This window comes from Manacus candei, unplaced genomic scaffold (genome assembly GCF_025592945.1).
Source record: "Manacus candei isolate 608988 ecotype Guabito, Panama unplaced genomic scaffold, ASM2559294v1 h1tg000014l, whole genome shotgun sequence".
NCBI classification, from domain to species: Eukaryota; Metazoa; Chordata; class Aves; order Passeriformes; family Pipridae; genus Manacus; species Manacus candei.
The window spans coordinates 76,194,644-76,210,114 of NW_026138062.1; the positions used below are offsets into that span (position 1 = coordinate 76,194,644).

A 15,471-nucleotide genomic window follows, 5' to 3' on the forward strand; every position below is an offset into this window, starting at 1 on the left:
AAACGCATTATTTCTCGTCTAGGGGGTGCTAGAGGGCTGGTTACAGCGCCCATGACCCTCCTCTGAAGCTGTGTTACCTTCTTGACTGGGATGGTATTAAATACTTTTAGCCAATTTGTCTCTCCAGACCAGCCCGGAAGTCTTTAAAAAGGTACTCAAAAGTATTTCCCCATTCCTACTGGTTTTGCAGCCGGTCAGATGTGTGGGGTTTAAGTCCCACAGCAAATTAAAAACACCACAGCCATTAAGTAAATGTGTATTTGTTTGAGTATTCACCCTGATGGTGTTCAGGCGGTTATGCTGAGGTACTTTGTGGATTTTTGGAACAGAAATAACATCTTTTAATGGTGTCTGTGACCAGCTGAGGTGCAGGATGTGGCCTCTCTATTTTTAGCATCTGCTGGTACGCCCATCTGTAGTGAGAAAACATCCCGTGAGTGTTAATTTAGGTGATGCAACCTTTTAAGTCTGGAGAACTACTTCCTTCTTCAAAGCTTGCTAATTCTCATGAAAGAAATAAAGAGAATTTCATGACAGTGACCTATTTTTCACTTTGAATATCCCAACTACTGGTGAGCATTTACATTAAAATATTTGAAGTTTGATAAATTTTGCAAAATGTCCTGGATGTTGAGGGATGTAGTGATGAACTCAGAATTAGAAAGTGGAGATTGTCTTCTTTTTCTTTGAAGCTCACAGGCCGATGAAAAAAAATGCTTTCTAGAGAAACTTAAATTTTTTTATCTAATTTGTACACATTTCTACAATTAGGACAGCTGTAGGTTCACCCCTGGCAAAATCTCTCTGCTGGTAACCCAGCCACATGCTGATTAATCCTTATTTCATGTTCAAGTGACCATGACATTTTGGTCAGCTGGCGACAGAGCGGTCCAGGTGGTAAAGGAACAAGGACTGAACAGTATGAGCAGCATTTGCCTTTTTCTCTCCTCCATCCCCCTTTTCTATATATTAGACTTTGCCACTTTCTCTGCTCAGCACACAGGAATTTGCTGGATGCATCCATGAATGCAGAACCCACTGGAATCACGACATTTGTTCCAAATGATCCAGCTAGTGCCAGGGAAGCAGAAGTTATGACTGTGTAACAACCACACTGTGAGGAGGAACAAGACTGAAAACCACTTTCCGTAAAGGGAAGGATTTGAACTGGTGTTGGAGATGTGCAAGGCTCTGTTATTCTCCCTCCTTAAGTTGTTGACAGGACACAGTCTCCTCTCTTACCTGTCATTGAAAGGTCCTTCTAGTAATTAACTTATGGCAGTGTAACTTTGTACCAACATCAGCCGTGCACTGTAAGGCTGCTGAGGTTTCCAAAATCCACCTTTTTTATTTCTGCTAGTTCTGCTTCGTATCCTTCAAGCCAGTACACAAGAACAAAGTTCCAGCAAAGCCTACCTAACATTTTCTTTTGTTTCTGACATCATTAGCCAACGTAAACCGAACCATTAACAGGCATCTAAAAATATTTCTGGAAGTTTTCACGTGCTCGGTGAGGATTCCAAAGTTTTCTTTGAGGGAGACTCAGGGAGACTCTAGGAAGAGGATTTTTGGTCCAGGAAAAAAATAAATAAATAACGCAGCTGAATCCCAGGCACCGTTGTATGAAGCAGATTGATTAACCTTAGTGCTGCTGCGTTCCTACTGGAATACACACTGGAATGACACTGGAATGCCGCCGGATTTCCTACTGGCCGCCCGGAAGCGGCTCCTCCCGTGACTCCCAGCGCGGCAGGACCGCCTCCCGCTTCCACCCGGCACATCCTGCCTGGTCTCACCTCCCCTCGCCCGACCCGATCCATCCCGGCCCGCCCCGATCCCACGCGATCCTCCCTCCTCCCCGGGTGAGTGCGGGGCCGCGGGACGGGAAGGGGCTGGACGGAGGCGGCGGAAGCCGGGAGGGGGGAGCGGGGACACCCGGAGCCCTGTGCCCGGCGGTATTCCCGCCGCGCCCGGCGGTATTCCCGCCGCTTCCCAGGGAGCTGCCGTGGTGTGGGAGCGAACAGCCCTGGCGGGGAGCAGCTGCTCCCGTGTGGGGTTCTGCGCTGGGGTTTGTCCTCCAGCCCGGCCCGGAAGGAATTGGGGGTGCTGGTGGATGGAAAGTTGGGGCTGAGCTGGCGCTGAGCTCCCAGCCAGAAATCCAGGCGTATCCTACATCCAGTTCAGCGGGCCGTGGGTGAGGGAGGGGGTTCTGCCCCTCTGCCGCGCTCTGGTGATTCTCCACCTGGAGCGCTGCATCCAGCTCTGGAGCTCCCAGCGTGAGAAGGACGCAAACCTGTTGGATCAAGTCCAGGGAAGGCCAGGAAGATGATGAGAGGGATGGAGCAGCTGCGGAGACAGGCTGGGAGAGTTGGGATGGCTCAGTCTGGTGAAGTCTCTGTGGAGACCTCCTTGCAGCCTGTCAGTACTTAAGTGCTGCAAGAAAGATGGAGAGGGACTTTTTATGGGGGCCTGTAGGCACAGGACAAGGGGCAATGGTTTTAAGCTTAATGATTTAGGTTTAGACTAAATGTAAGGGAGAATTTTTTTCTGCTGGAGGGTGGTGAGGCACTGGCTCAGGTTGCCTTGAGAAGCTGTGGATGCCCCATCCCTGGCAGTGCTCAAGGCCTAGTTGGATCCTGTTGGATGGGGGTTTGAGCAACTAGATCTTGTGGAAGGTATCCCTGCCCATGGCAGGGGGCTTGGAAAAGCTGTAATAACTAGCAGAGCGCTACAGAACAGCACGTGTTGTAAATGAAGCTGCATTCTATGAATAATAAATATCTGAATGTAACTTCTTTAAATCAATGTGAATGAGCTGAGAGGTTGGTACAATGGATTTAGGTCTGGAATTCAAAACTGTTAATCCAGGCTTGGTTGCATTTGTGTTGCTGGCATTTGGGGATGTCAGCTTTAGATCTTGGTGCCTTCAGCAGCATCTTCAGATCTTGCTGTCAGCCAGGGACTGATTTTCAGTCTTTAATTTTTTACGCATTCCCTTGCCTCATGCTGCAGTTGGGAATGTTCATTCTCTCAGGAAGGAGGTGATGTGAATTCCCTCCTGCAGGGCTGAGGTGACCCTCGGTTACTGTTGAGGGACAGGCTGTGCAGGAACTGCTGATGAAACACTGCCCAGGAGTTAGTGGGCCAGCAAGGGTGTCTTGCTGCACAGAAGAACTTAAACTCCAGTCCTGGTATTTACATGCAGCACTAAGTTTCAAAATACGGGATCTGTGTAAATAAAAGCATCTCAACAAATTGATAGCATTTCCTATCAAATGGGTGTAGGGAGTAGAGCTGTCATTTTTACTTAGAAATTATGGCATCAGCACGTTCAAACTTCTCAGATGTTGGCTTTCCAGACTTGCACAGTTACGTACCGTTACTTGATTTTCCCCTTAACTTTCCTGAGAACTTGGCAGCCAAACCATTTGTAGATCAACTTCCTTATTTTTGCATAATGGTACACAATCATACTATCTGCCTGGGAAAAACAAAGTAAATGACTTTCAGCTTTAAAATGAAATGTCTGTACTTGTATGAAAGAATTCTTTTTGTTCTACACAAACAAAGTTTAACAGCTCGACAGGACTGAAAGCAGAATCTTGGCCTTTTAGTTCTTAAACTGGTAAATTTTACAGGTTTTAAACTTGTAAATGTAGTAATTACAGAGCATCAACAGGAAGGCCTAACAATGTTCCCTGTCTTCTGTAAACTGTTAATGCTTTGGAGCAAATAGTGAGGCTCTGAAACCAGAGCTGTTCCCGGGATACTCTGATATCCCACTGGGTAGGGTAAGAGTTGTTGCTCTGGGCCCGTGAACTCTTGAGGTTGTGTTGCTGGTTGACTGTTTTGGTCCTCTCTCCTCTTGAACAGGAACCATGCCCAAGAAAGGAGGGAAACATGCTGAAATGGGAAAAGAAACACGGGCACAGTGTAAACGAGCAAAGCTGGAAGCAGCTTGTTCTCCCTCAGTCCTGAGTTTTGAGAACCCAGACAGCCTCTTCGGGAGCTTGATCTCCCCCATGAAAGAAGAGGTGTTTTTCAAGGAGTACTGGGAGCAAAAGCCACTGCTCATCCAGAGAAATGATCCCCTGGTGGCTGCTTACTACCTGTCCCTGTTCCAGCTGTCAGACTTGAAGGAGCTGTGCAGCCAGGGCCTGTACTATGGGCGAGATGTGAATATCTGCAGGTGTGTGAATGGAAAGAAGAAGGTTTTAAATAAAGAAGGCAAAGTGAATTACATGCAGCTGAAGAAGGATTTTGACCAGAAAAAGGCAACAATACAGTTTCATCAGCCTCAGAGATTTAAGGTGGGATTGTTTCACTGGATATAAGTGATGCTGGCTTAATAATGTGGTGTGTTTTGCTTGAGTTGCACTAGACATGGCTTCATCTCTGTCCCCAGGGGAAGTGGTTGACATTGATGACCTGCTGAAATCTTTACATGAACTGTATTAAAACACAGTTTATACTTTTGCACTGTCCATCATGTTTCACTGCTCTGCAGTAAGAACAAAATCTGATTCATGCTATAATATGTATAATAATATATTCTTTTTAAAATTTTGCTCTGTCACATAAAAGTTTGGAAAAAAACCGAAATGCACAAAATTGATGAGTAGGCATCTGTGCTTAAATTATCCCTTCTGCCCTGCTGTTTCCTTGTGCAAACTTTGTGGCTTTTGAGCCACTTCCCTTTAATGGAGGGTAAGGTGTGAAACCACTTGAAATATTTCCAGTGTTCTTGCCAGTGAATTGCACCATGGAAGGTACCAACCCATTTTAGCTGAGTGTTCTCAGTCCTTGAGTTTAAGAACGAGACAGTGGTGCTGCACAGTTGTGTAAAGGACTTGGATTTTTGGAGGTGCTTTGATTCAGGTAGTCTTGAAGGTGTCAACACAATTTAATTGTAGGGTGGACCCAAATAAGATCCCAAATACAAGATGAGTCCCAGGTATAGTGTTCCTGGCTGATGTCAGCTTTAATGGCCAAGCTGCACTTGTGTGGATCTGGTACTTGGCACGTTCTGCTGTTTCCCTTCGGTGCCTTGTCTGTCACATGTGGGGTGTGGATGAGTCAAGTTTGGTTTTGAATATTCCTAAATGATTGGAGTAACTGGTGAAAAGTCTCTAACCTTTGTATGTTCTCTCTGGTGAGAGAATGCAGGTCCTGCATGTGCTTATTGTCCTATGGTGTTTTGCTCTTTGTGGGATTATTTTCCTCTGTTCAGCCTTGTCTGTCTGGTTGTGCAGCCTAAAGATGGCACAGGGAAGAGAACAAACACAGGTTGGGGCACCAGACTTTTTGGCTTAGCAATTACTCTCATGGCAGATCCCCTTTGCATCTCCAGTGCTCTCCTTCAGGAGAAACACTGGTACAGAGCACCTTCCTTCCCAGCCTCTGTGTCCCTGATGTGATCATTCTTCCCAAGCCATGGGGAGGATGTGGGCTGGGCTTGGCTGAGCTCTTCAGCAAGTAACAGCATCTTTTTTTTTTACAGGAGGAGCTGTGGAAGATTCAGGAGAAGCTGGAGTGCTACTTTGGGTCTCTGGTGGGGTCCAATGTTTACATCACTCCCCAGGGATCCCAGGGCCTTCCTCCTCACTATGATGATGTTGAGGTAGGACAGCACAACCTTGCCTGTGAAATTGTGCATGGGCTTTTGCTGATGGCAGTGTTTGCTGTTGTGTGTGTGCTTCTAACCCTCCCTCCCACTAAACATTATAGGAAAATGTATTTTTTTTATTTGTGTTTACTTGTAGTCGTTTTTCTTACATATTTTTGCTGAAAATTTACTAATAGTAATATCTAATCATAATATCATGTAAACTGGGTTTTCCAGACCTGGTATTTCCATTAGATAAAAAGAGAAGTTTGTTTTCACAGCTGCAGAAGCTTTCTAGCACCTGTTTTTCATTTTCACTTCATTCAGGCCCCAAGAATTTACAAGTCCTTTTTCCTTTACTAAATATTTGCACTTTCTTCAGCTGGACTGTAACAGCAGACTGGTTGTGCTTGTTGGTCCTGCTGTTTTTAAGAAGTTACTGATATGATGAATTCCTGTGGTCCATATGCATTTTAAATCAGCTTCTAAAAGAAACATACAAATATACACTGCGCTATAAAAAAAAAATTGTACTATCCCACTTAAACCAAATCAAAAATCCAATCCTTATATGTATATTTTGCTTTTTAATATTTTGATTTCCATTAAATACACCTGGAGTTTCATTTTCCTTATGCTTGTTATTCAGCAACCTCACATCCAGCATTTCTAACTCATGCCATCTACCCCCATTGGGCACCCTATAGAGGTTTCTGATGCTCTGTTGGGGATAAGCCTCTTTCACCTGAAATTTTGGATATTTGTGTGGCAGATGTTCCTTTTGGGTTAGTTCTCTAGCACTTACTTAAGTGACTGGAGAGAAACAGGGATTTCCAAATGCCTGCCTTAGGATAAAACAGATCCCACTTCACAACTCCTCTGTCTATTGTCTCTAAATAGAGACAAAAAAAGTTAGTTCAAATTTAAATTTCTCTGAATTGTAGCTATCTAAAAATTAATGTGAAAGGAATTACTTCCTTATGGATTTGGATTTATGGTCTTTTGCAGGTGTTTATCCTTCAGCTGGAAGGCAAGAAACACTGGCGGCTCTATAAACCAACTGTGCCTTTAGCTCGGGAATATAATGTGGAATCAGAAGATAGGATTGGGAATCCCACACATGAGTTCATATTAAAGGTATGAGAATTTCATTGCCTTATGTGGTCTGGGCTGTGATTGCCAGAAAAGTTAAAAGTGGTCCATTTCTTGAAGACAGTGATTGTGGCTGTGAAACTGAGAGGAGGGTTTGCACACTGCGAGCACGAGAAATTTGGGTGATAGGTGTCTAACCTATCCTTTTTAAAGGTATCCTTTGCTTCTAGTATTTAAATAATGGGCCAAAACCCCCAGTTATTTCTGTAAATTGACTAGTACTCTCCAGGTTGGGCACCCTGACTCCTAGGTCATGTTTGTGGAGTTGTGTGCAGAAAAAACACTGGGTTTGTGTATGGTTATGAAACATTATTATGCTTTTACATGCTGCCTGTAATCACTCAGGCTAATCCTTCTGTGCACTGAGACTTACTGCTGCACTGAACATTGTCACTGTTCTGGTGAATGAGATTTAAATATTTATCCTTGGCTGATAAAGAAAAGCATGAACCAAACCCCATATAAACTTGCTGTATTAATTGCTCTTACTTTTTCCAAACCTGAAATTCAAGTGTTTGGTTGGTGGTTGATTTTTGGAATAAAAGGAACATTTCATGAAGATTACTGAGTGTCAGCAGGGAATCTGGTGCTTGTCCTGTTCTGTTTTACCTGCTTTTGAAGTGTTACTTGTCCAGCTGGTGGTGCTGCTCCATGTTGGAATCCTCAGGAGTTTCTCTGCCTTTTGGCCTGTTATGGAGCCTCTCTCTACTCTTCTCAGTGTCCAGAGCTGCATTTGGGTGTAGGTGTTTTAGGAATAGTGTGACATGTTGGATGGTGTAGGTGTTTTAGGAATAGTGTGACACGTTGGATGGGATGCTGACATCGTGAGCTGTGTCGTTTGACAGAGGGGAATATTCGATCATCATCGTGTACTGGGTGATGCAAAGTCTAGTAAATTACAGTTCCCTTTTTCATTTCTGGAATATTTTGGACCAGACTTCAGTGAATTCATTTTTATGGAATAATGATGGGCTTAAAAGTTATCCAAGTTTTTAATTTATTTTTCTTCTGTTTGCTGTTGTTCACTTCCTGTGACCCATTTCTTCTGGGTGGCCGGTGTCAAAGTTTGGTTGTCTCTTTGTGGCTGCCTCTGAGAGGGATGCTGTTGTTTGACTCTATTTCCTCCCTAAACATCTTTCTAGAATATTTCCTTTCTCCATCTTTCAAATGAAGAGAATGCAGAATACTCTTGGTTGGTGTAGTCCCCACTCTGGTAAGGAAGGCAGTTTTCTTTGACTGTGCTGTCCAACTCTATAGGTGTTTACAGGACAAGCCATAAGTAAACTTTTATTTCCTTCTTGGAGGCAATTTTATGTGCTTTACACCTTTCTTGTCTTGACTTTCCTTATCTAGTTTTTTTTCAGTGTGGAGTTTTAATTTACATAGGTGAGAAGAAAGATAAGGAGGAGGAGGAAAGTTGTACCTGTTTTTTAAGTGCTTTAACTGAAAATCTCAGACAACAGTATTGTAACAGATTACCATTTCTATAGAATATTTGGCTTTTCTTGTGGAATACTAGCCTTTTCTTTTGATGTGATCTGACCAAATCCCCATTTCACTGCTCCTCTGCCAGCCCACTGTGTTGCCAGCAGGTCCATCTCAGCTGCTTCTTTGTCCTCTTCATGCAGCTCAGTGGGAGTCTGTGTGTTCTGTAATGTTAAAAAGCTTGTTTCACGTTTTCAGTAAATATTGACAGCAGGTTGGAAAGTTTAAGGTTCTGAACTTCTGGCTTAGTGTTGCTTATGTTATTAAAGTGTACATTGCAGGACTGCTCCATTTTGTGGTTCTAAAGGATATATATTGTCAGACTGTCTGCTCAGAGAGTATTTTCTCTGCCTGCAATAAGGTTTGACCTGGTGCTCTAAATATATCAATTTTCTTGCAGGCAGGTGACTTACTGTACTTCCCAAGAGGCACCATCCACCAAGCTGACACTCCTCTTGGGACCTCCCATTCAACACACGTGACCATCAGCACCTACCAAAACAAGTAATTATTCTTTATCTTTTGTTTTGTGTGGCTTTCCTCTGCCAAGTGATGTGTGTGAGTAGTACAGACCTGAGATGTGGTGAAGTTTTGGGGCTTGGGGGAAGGAGGGGAGCAAGAAGACTGTTGTTGTTTGAAGCAGCCTGTTTGAGAGGTTTTCATGCAGCAAGCTTGATTGCTTTTTAATTGCTTATTTTATTATTTACCAGCTGTAGGCTTTAATGTGGAAGATGCTACAACTGCAAACTCACTCCTATATTTAAAAAAATCTCTTTATCAGTGGCTGAAGTTACTGTTCATTTCATAGCTCAGATAAAGAGTCATGAGTTACTCCTTTCATCGTGTTTTCTCCTGTGTTTGATAGTCACCTGCACTAATCTTCTGACAGGTTTGCTGCCAATTCTTCCTTGCAAACATTTTCTGCTTATCTGTTTTTTTTTTTATCTCCTACCCCATGTATGCAAGTCAGATTTCTCATGACACACTCCCAGTCCTTGTGCCCACACTGTTATCACACAGGGAAATGTTCTTGCCAACCTAATCAGCCTCCCAGATGCTGGGTTTGGAGCCATTGGCCTGAGTTAGGAATTAGGAAGGGCAGAACAAGTTTGGGCATATTCTAGATAACTGTGAGATGAATCTCTAACCACCAGCTGTGCCATTCTGGAAGCCCAGGATGGGCTGGTAACTCTTCATCTGGCCACTCCTCCAACATGGAGAGAGGGTTAAGAGGAAGCTGCTCAAAGGTGCTCTTAAAAAAGTTGGGTTCAGATTATTTCAATTTGCACACCTGTTCTTTTATTCAGAAGGTAAAAAAAAAACAAACCCAAAAAACAGGAGAGGAAAAGGAAAAGCTGTTCTTCTTCCAAGGTTAAAAAGTGGAGTCATCCCCCATTAAGGCTGTTGGTAATGAAGTGCTGACATCCTGCCTCTGCACCTCCTGTCAGCAAGTGCAGGGAAAACAAGCAGGAGTCCTGGTGCAGGCTGGTGTTCTGACTTGGCTTGTAGATGGAAGTATGATCTGGAAACATTTCCTTGGCAAATTGAAGAGAAATCCTTGAAAGCAGCTGTGGAGGAAGTGCTGGTGGAGGTGGCACTTTCAGGTATTTTCAGGTTTGTCTGGGCCAGATCCCAGCAGGAGAGAAGTGTGCACATGTGGGATAAGCAGGGCAGTTTGGAAAAGCAGTGAGTAGCTGAAGACAGTTGCTGGCAGATGGAGACTATGGGGGCAAAGGAAGAGAAGTAGTGAGGAGTAGATGTCTAATTCCTTTCACTGACCAGAGTTCTTCCCTCCCACTGTGTAGCAGACAGTGGAACACTTGAGTGGAGATGATAAAAAAATATTGAGACTACAAAAAGCGGCACTTTTTCTTTTTCCTAAACTAAAGTAGTGACTAGAGATCAGAGCTGACAGTAGGGAGTGCTGAGGGAGAACAAGAGCAGAGGGTGAAGTGTATGTTGGAGGACAGGCCCTGCCCTGCTGCCTGCCCTGGGTGGGTGGGAGTTCTGCTGGCAGCCCTGGATGTTTGTCCATTAAATCACCCTCAGGATGTGGGAGGGAAGAAGGTCACCCATGGACAGGGCAGAACTTTGGCGTGAGCCTCTTCCTTTCCAGGTTGACTCAAGCTGGGCACAGAAGGTGCAGGCAGGAGTAGGATCCTCCCTCTCCTCCTCTGGTTTATTGTTACAAGTGGGGAACAGAAGCACAGGGATCAAAGCCAATGTTTTTGGTTAAGTATGTAGGCTAAGAATGGGGATTTAATGCAAACAAGACACGTACAAACTGCCTGTCAGGTGTCATTAAAATCCCTGCAGGCATCTTGTTTTTGGGGTTGTAATTAAGTTTCTACTCAAGCTGAAAACTGATGCCCTGTTGGATTTGATAACCCTGGGTACGTTTCCTCCTTCAGTATAAATGTCTCAAAAGCACATGAAGTGACAAAACCAACCCCACACACTTCACTGTGTGCAGTGGGGCTGTATGTGCCTGTGGCTGGATGATAAAGGCCCCAGGAGGAATTCATCAATCACTTAGGCTGCAGTCACTGATAAATGGCAAGCACCTGGAAGCAGAAGAAACGGGACCCTTCTCAAGCCAGTTCCTTCCCTCTGTAGAAGTGCCACTGACCTGAGGGTGGTGAGGACACACATGTGCATAAGCCTTTGCCAGAGGCTACAGAGCAGTAACGGAAGGGCCAAAGGCACCAAGCAGATTTGGAATTCTCGGGGTTTCCAGCCCATGACACCGGTTGTGATGTCTGTTTTATTTTAGTGCAGCTATTTCAGGAACTTTTTTGTTTGTTTGTTTCTTCCTGCCCATCAGCTCTTGGGGAGATTTCTTACTGGATGCAATTCCTGGCCTGGTGTTTGACACAGCAAAAGACGACGTGGCGCTGCGGACGAGCATCCCAAGGCAACTGCTGATGGTAGGTAGGTGGGACTGAGGGAATAATGGTGCACCCTGGTGGAACTTCAGCACTTGATCTGCTCTGAAGGCTCAGTGCAATGCACTGCCTTGTCTAGCAGCCCAGCCACTTCTTTTGAAGTCTTCAGGATGACTCTTCTGAGATTGGGTCCATCTCAAGCATTGCCTAATTCATTACACTACTTTTCTTTCCTATCACAGTGTTCTTGTATGGCTTGTTTCCTTCTAAAAGTAATGCTATTTGCTTGGGATCTGTCAGACAGGCATAAGTCCTCTGAGGCCAAGCTTTTCAGTCTTTAAAAGTTAGGGAATATGTAAATTGTTGTGTGACCCCTTTATGGTGATCCTGTTGTGCTGATCAGCTCCAGGGGAACAAGTGTCTCTTCAACTGCATTTGCTTGTCCTTTAGCATTGCAGTAGCCCCAGAACAAGGGAAAGTGAGCTTTCATGGGGAATGTGTAAAACAAACAAAGGTGGTTGTTCTGGGACTAAGTGTTAACCTTGCAAAGATAAAAGAGGAGTGTCCAGAGTTTTACAGCATTTCTGTACTGGCTTAGGCCTGGTCTGTGCAGCTGGAATTCATGTGTGGATATTTAGCAGGTGAATACAGCTGACTCCACCAAAAAGCTGAGCAGCCTTTTGAGGAGGCTTGCAGACCACCTGGACCACACCAGGGAACTGAGGTCATCTGACATGAAGAAGGACTTCATTATGCACCGGCTGCCGCCTTGCTTGGGGTGTGACTCCGATTCCTTGACTCCAGGTGGGTTTTGAAGTTACTAAAACTGGCTGATGTGATGGTAGAGCTGTTGCTAACTCTGCTCCTCTTGGGACTTCTAGTATTTTATGGTAGGCAAAGATCACAGTCCAGCATCAGCTTCACATGCCGTGAGGCCCCACGTGTGTGTTTGCTCCCCGTGTCTAGTGGGAGAGATGACACTCCCTTGGAGTGGAATAAAGATTATCCTAGACTGGAACTGGCAGCTGTGATAAACTGTATCCCGAGAGCATTTAACTGGTAGCAGTTTTCCCTGGGCTCTAGCTTGCTATTTATTATAGTTATTTGCAGACAGGAAAGGTGAGAGAATTAAAAAATCTCCTTCTCCTTGCCCCCTCCACAACAAGTCTGAGGACATGTGGGTGTTGAAATATAGCTTAACAAACAGTCCAGCCTTGAGAGAGTGGGGAGAGCACAGGGGGGCTCAGTTTAACCATTTGTCTGGTTTTCTTCCTTTCTAAGGGAGGATTTATTTTTCTTAGGTGGGAAATTGCCAAAAATAGACAGCAAAATCAGACTGCAGTTCAGAGATCACACTCTCATCTCCGTGGAACCAGATCAAGAGAATGCTGTGGGTACAGTGAAGCCACCTCTGTACATTTGGGGTGGGCTGGGGAGTGCATGTGAGGCCATGTGAGTTGTTGCTCTCCTGTGCAAAAGGTCTAAAAGGGTCATGCAGTTTTACTGAGCTGGATCCTGCATCCCATTAGGGTTTGTTAGGATACTGTGGGGTTGTTTGTTGAGTGATATGGCACATTCCAACCTTCTGGAGGGGGGGCTTCAAAACTAAATTCAGCCTATGATTCTGTATGGGAGGTGCATGGCTTTTGTCTCAGGTTTGATGGGGTAGATCATTACAGCAGCTAAATGGCCTCTACAGGTCTTGATAATATGGGTTTTTTCTTTTCTTTGTATTTAAGAACAGGAATAATTTATAAAAATAGGTTTTCTCAAGAGAGGGAATTCTGCTGGTTGCAGCTGCTGCTGTGGCTGCATTTAGTCTTCACTTCTGGGTTATCTCTGTATCCAAGCAGGTGCCAGGGGCACTACTAAGTTGTTCCACAACATTGATACATGCATCTTGCATTATGCTGTGTTTATACTACTTCTTATCCATGAAGGTTTTTTAGTATGAAATTGTAGAAGTGCTTTTTATCTCACTTTAAAAAAAAAAAGGGGGGTTGGACACACAGCAAAGATTATCTTGTACAGTTTGGGGTTTGTTTGGATGAATTGAATGTTTCCCAAGAAAAACACACCATAACTTTCTGATTTTTTCCTCCATCTTGCTCGTGTCCATATTGAGACTGTGTAGGTTTTGGAGACTTTTTCCCCTCAATTTTTGGGCCACCTTGCCTTCTGATGTCACACAGATCAACCCAGGATGACAGGACACATGGAAGACTTGTGTCCACAAATTCCATGTGCAACCTGCCCAGAGAGCTCTGAGTTGCTTTGCACAGCTCTGACCAAGGACTGATGATGGGCATGTGATTTTTTAAGAGACAGATCAGTATCAGACTGGAAATGTGTTGATGCACACCTGTTCATTAATACTTTCCCTTAAATGGCTTGTTTTCTGTACAGCATCACTCCTGGGACTCTAGCAGGGGCAGTTTTAAGGCAGAAGATGATTGTAAATAAATTTTCAGAGGTGTTTTGGAGAGTCCCTTATTGCTGTGGGAGGTGGCTGTTGGAAAATTCATTTGGGAGGGTGACTTGCATGCTTTGTTGTAAGAGTGACTGCAGAATTAAGGAGCATTGGCAAGTGCAGTGAGATGAGTCTGAGGCTGTGGATCACATGTAACTGTTTCCTCCCTGCTGTCTTTTAGGATGAAATTCGCAGGGAGATGGTTTACGTGTATCATTCCTTAAGGAACAGGAGAGACACTCACATGATGGGGACAGATGACACTGCCAGTGAGGATGGCACGGCCCAGGTTTGTTCCTGCAGACACACCAAAACTTATCTTTCCATGGTGGGTTTTGCTGCATGAGATGAGCTTGCCCAGAATGGCAGCAGGGCCTGGGTTCTGCTGTGATCCTCAGCACCCAGAGCCTTTCTGCCCAGCCCTGCAGTGCCCAGATGAGCTGAGGCTGCACCACAGAGGCAGTTTAACAGTGGAACTGAGTAATGTGATCTCATGCTTAATTAAACACTCGAGATGTTAACAGGATTTCTGGTGCATGCCTTATGGCCCAGTGAGCAAAGCTACTGGAGCAACTAAAACCAGCTCTTACTGGTGTGTCCTTAGCACATCCTCTACTGAGGCTACTGGATAGGCCAGCAGATATTCCCTAGGGATCACTGCCATGCTAAACCCATGTTAGATTCTGTATCCAATGGAACACACTGCAGGGGTGTTCATTTTAGGGTAGGGTGGGTCAGCACTGCGAGTAAAGACCTACCTTGTTCTGAAATGTACTTTTCAGGTTGTCTCTGTTCCTGCTTGCGGGTACAGTGTGCTTTTGCTGGGTCATAAATCCTTCCTAAGCATGGCTTTGAGCTTTGGAACCTTTATTTCTGCTTTTTTGGCAGTGAGATGCTGTGTCTTAGCTCTGTGATCCGAAACACTCGAATGGCAAAACAGGGCACAGTCTGTCCTTGTCTCAGTAATTACAGCAAGGCTTTTTGCCTGGCACTTATTTTCCTTTGGAAGTAAATCTCACTGGTCCTCCAGAGCTGAGGTTGTACACTGGCACCTGAACAACATGTGCAGATCCCAGAATATTCCTTCTTGCCCTTGAAGACTCCAGGCCTGGGAATGGAGCTCCTCTGTGCTTGTGTCAAACTATATCCAAAGACTTCATGTGGCAGCTAGAAATAAACTTCTGTGAGCTTCCAAAAATAATGGATAGGGCTAGGCAAGAGTGTAAGTTTAAGGCTATTTAATTCTTCCATGTGTAAACCACAGGAGAAAGCCACATGCTGTAAACATCCCCACCTCAAAAAGCATGCTAGAACACGGAATAGAGTTCAGCATTTTCCCTACGAAGATAAAACAGGCCTGGATAAAATCGAGTCTTCTGGAGAATGCTCTCAGTGACACCAGTGCCTTGTGGGAAGGGAGCACATTCCTGCTGCTCCCTACCCACAGCCTCACACACTGCTGTGCAATAAGGACACTGCTCTCAGCTGAAGGTTTTTTTTTCTGTTTCTTCTTCCCCAGCAGACCCATGGGCTGCGCTTTCCTTTGTCATACTTGGAAGCTCTGAAGCAGATTTGGAGGAGCAGCACTGTTCATGTTAAAGAGCTTAACCTCACCTCGGATGAAGAGAAGGAAAACCTTGCCTTGTCCCTGTGGAGTGAATGTCTGATTGAAGTTCTTTGATGCTTCTGTGAATTAGCTGCTCCTCTAAAGGAGTGTTTCTGTCTATTAAGCATCTCCTGAGAGCTTGATATTATTAAATTACTTTTTTATCCATCCAGCCTCTGGTTTGTGGTGCTGTCTAAACAAATACTTGCTTTTCTTTCCTCAGTTTTAGGAAACTGGGCATGGGGAAAACAGGTAATCTGCTCACTGT

At 44.6% G+C, this 15,471-nt stretch overlaps 1 protein-coding gene across 5 annotated transcripts; it reads left to right on the top strand.

The window, feature by feature from the left end:
- Positions 1-1,758: 1,758 nt before the first annotated feature.
- RIOX2 (ribosomal oxygenase 2) lies at positions 1,759-15,373 on the top strand. 5 transcript variants are annotated; one of them, XR_007903435.1, is made up of 10 exons: positions 1,759-1,862; positions 3,874-4,310; positions 5,501-5,620; positions 6,614-6,742; positions 8,643-8,746; positions 11,067-11,169; positions 11,766-11,931; positions 12,429-12,579; positions 13,779-13,886; positions 15,117-15,245. XR_007903435.1 is itself a non-coding variant. In XM_051781131.1 (10 exons), exons 2-10 carry the CDS (start codon positions 3,879-3,881, stop codon positions 15,276-15,278), a joined length of 1,413 nt encoding a protein of 470 aa, XP_051637091.1. In that variant the 5' UTR covers positions 1,759-1,862; positions 3,874-3,878; the 3' UTR covers positions 15,279-15,373. The 5 variants fall into 5 exon arrangements, 3 of the variants coding, with proteins under 3 accessions (XP_051637091.1, XP_051637092.1, XP_051637093.1); XR_007903436.1 differs by having other exon boundaries at positions 15,120-15,245; XM_051781131.1 differs by having other exon boundaries at positions 12,429-12,517; positions 15,117-15,373.
- The last annotated feature ends 98 nt before the right edge of the window (positions 15,374-15,471 follow it).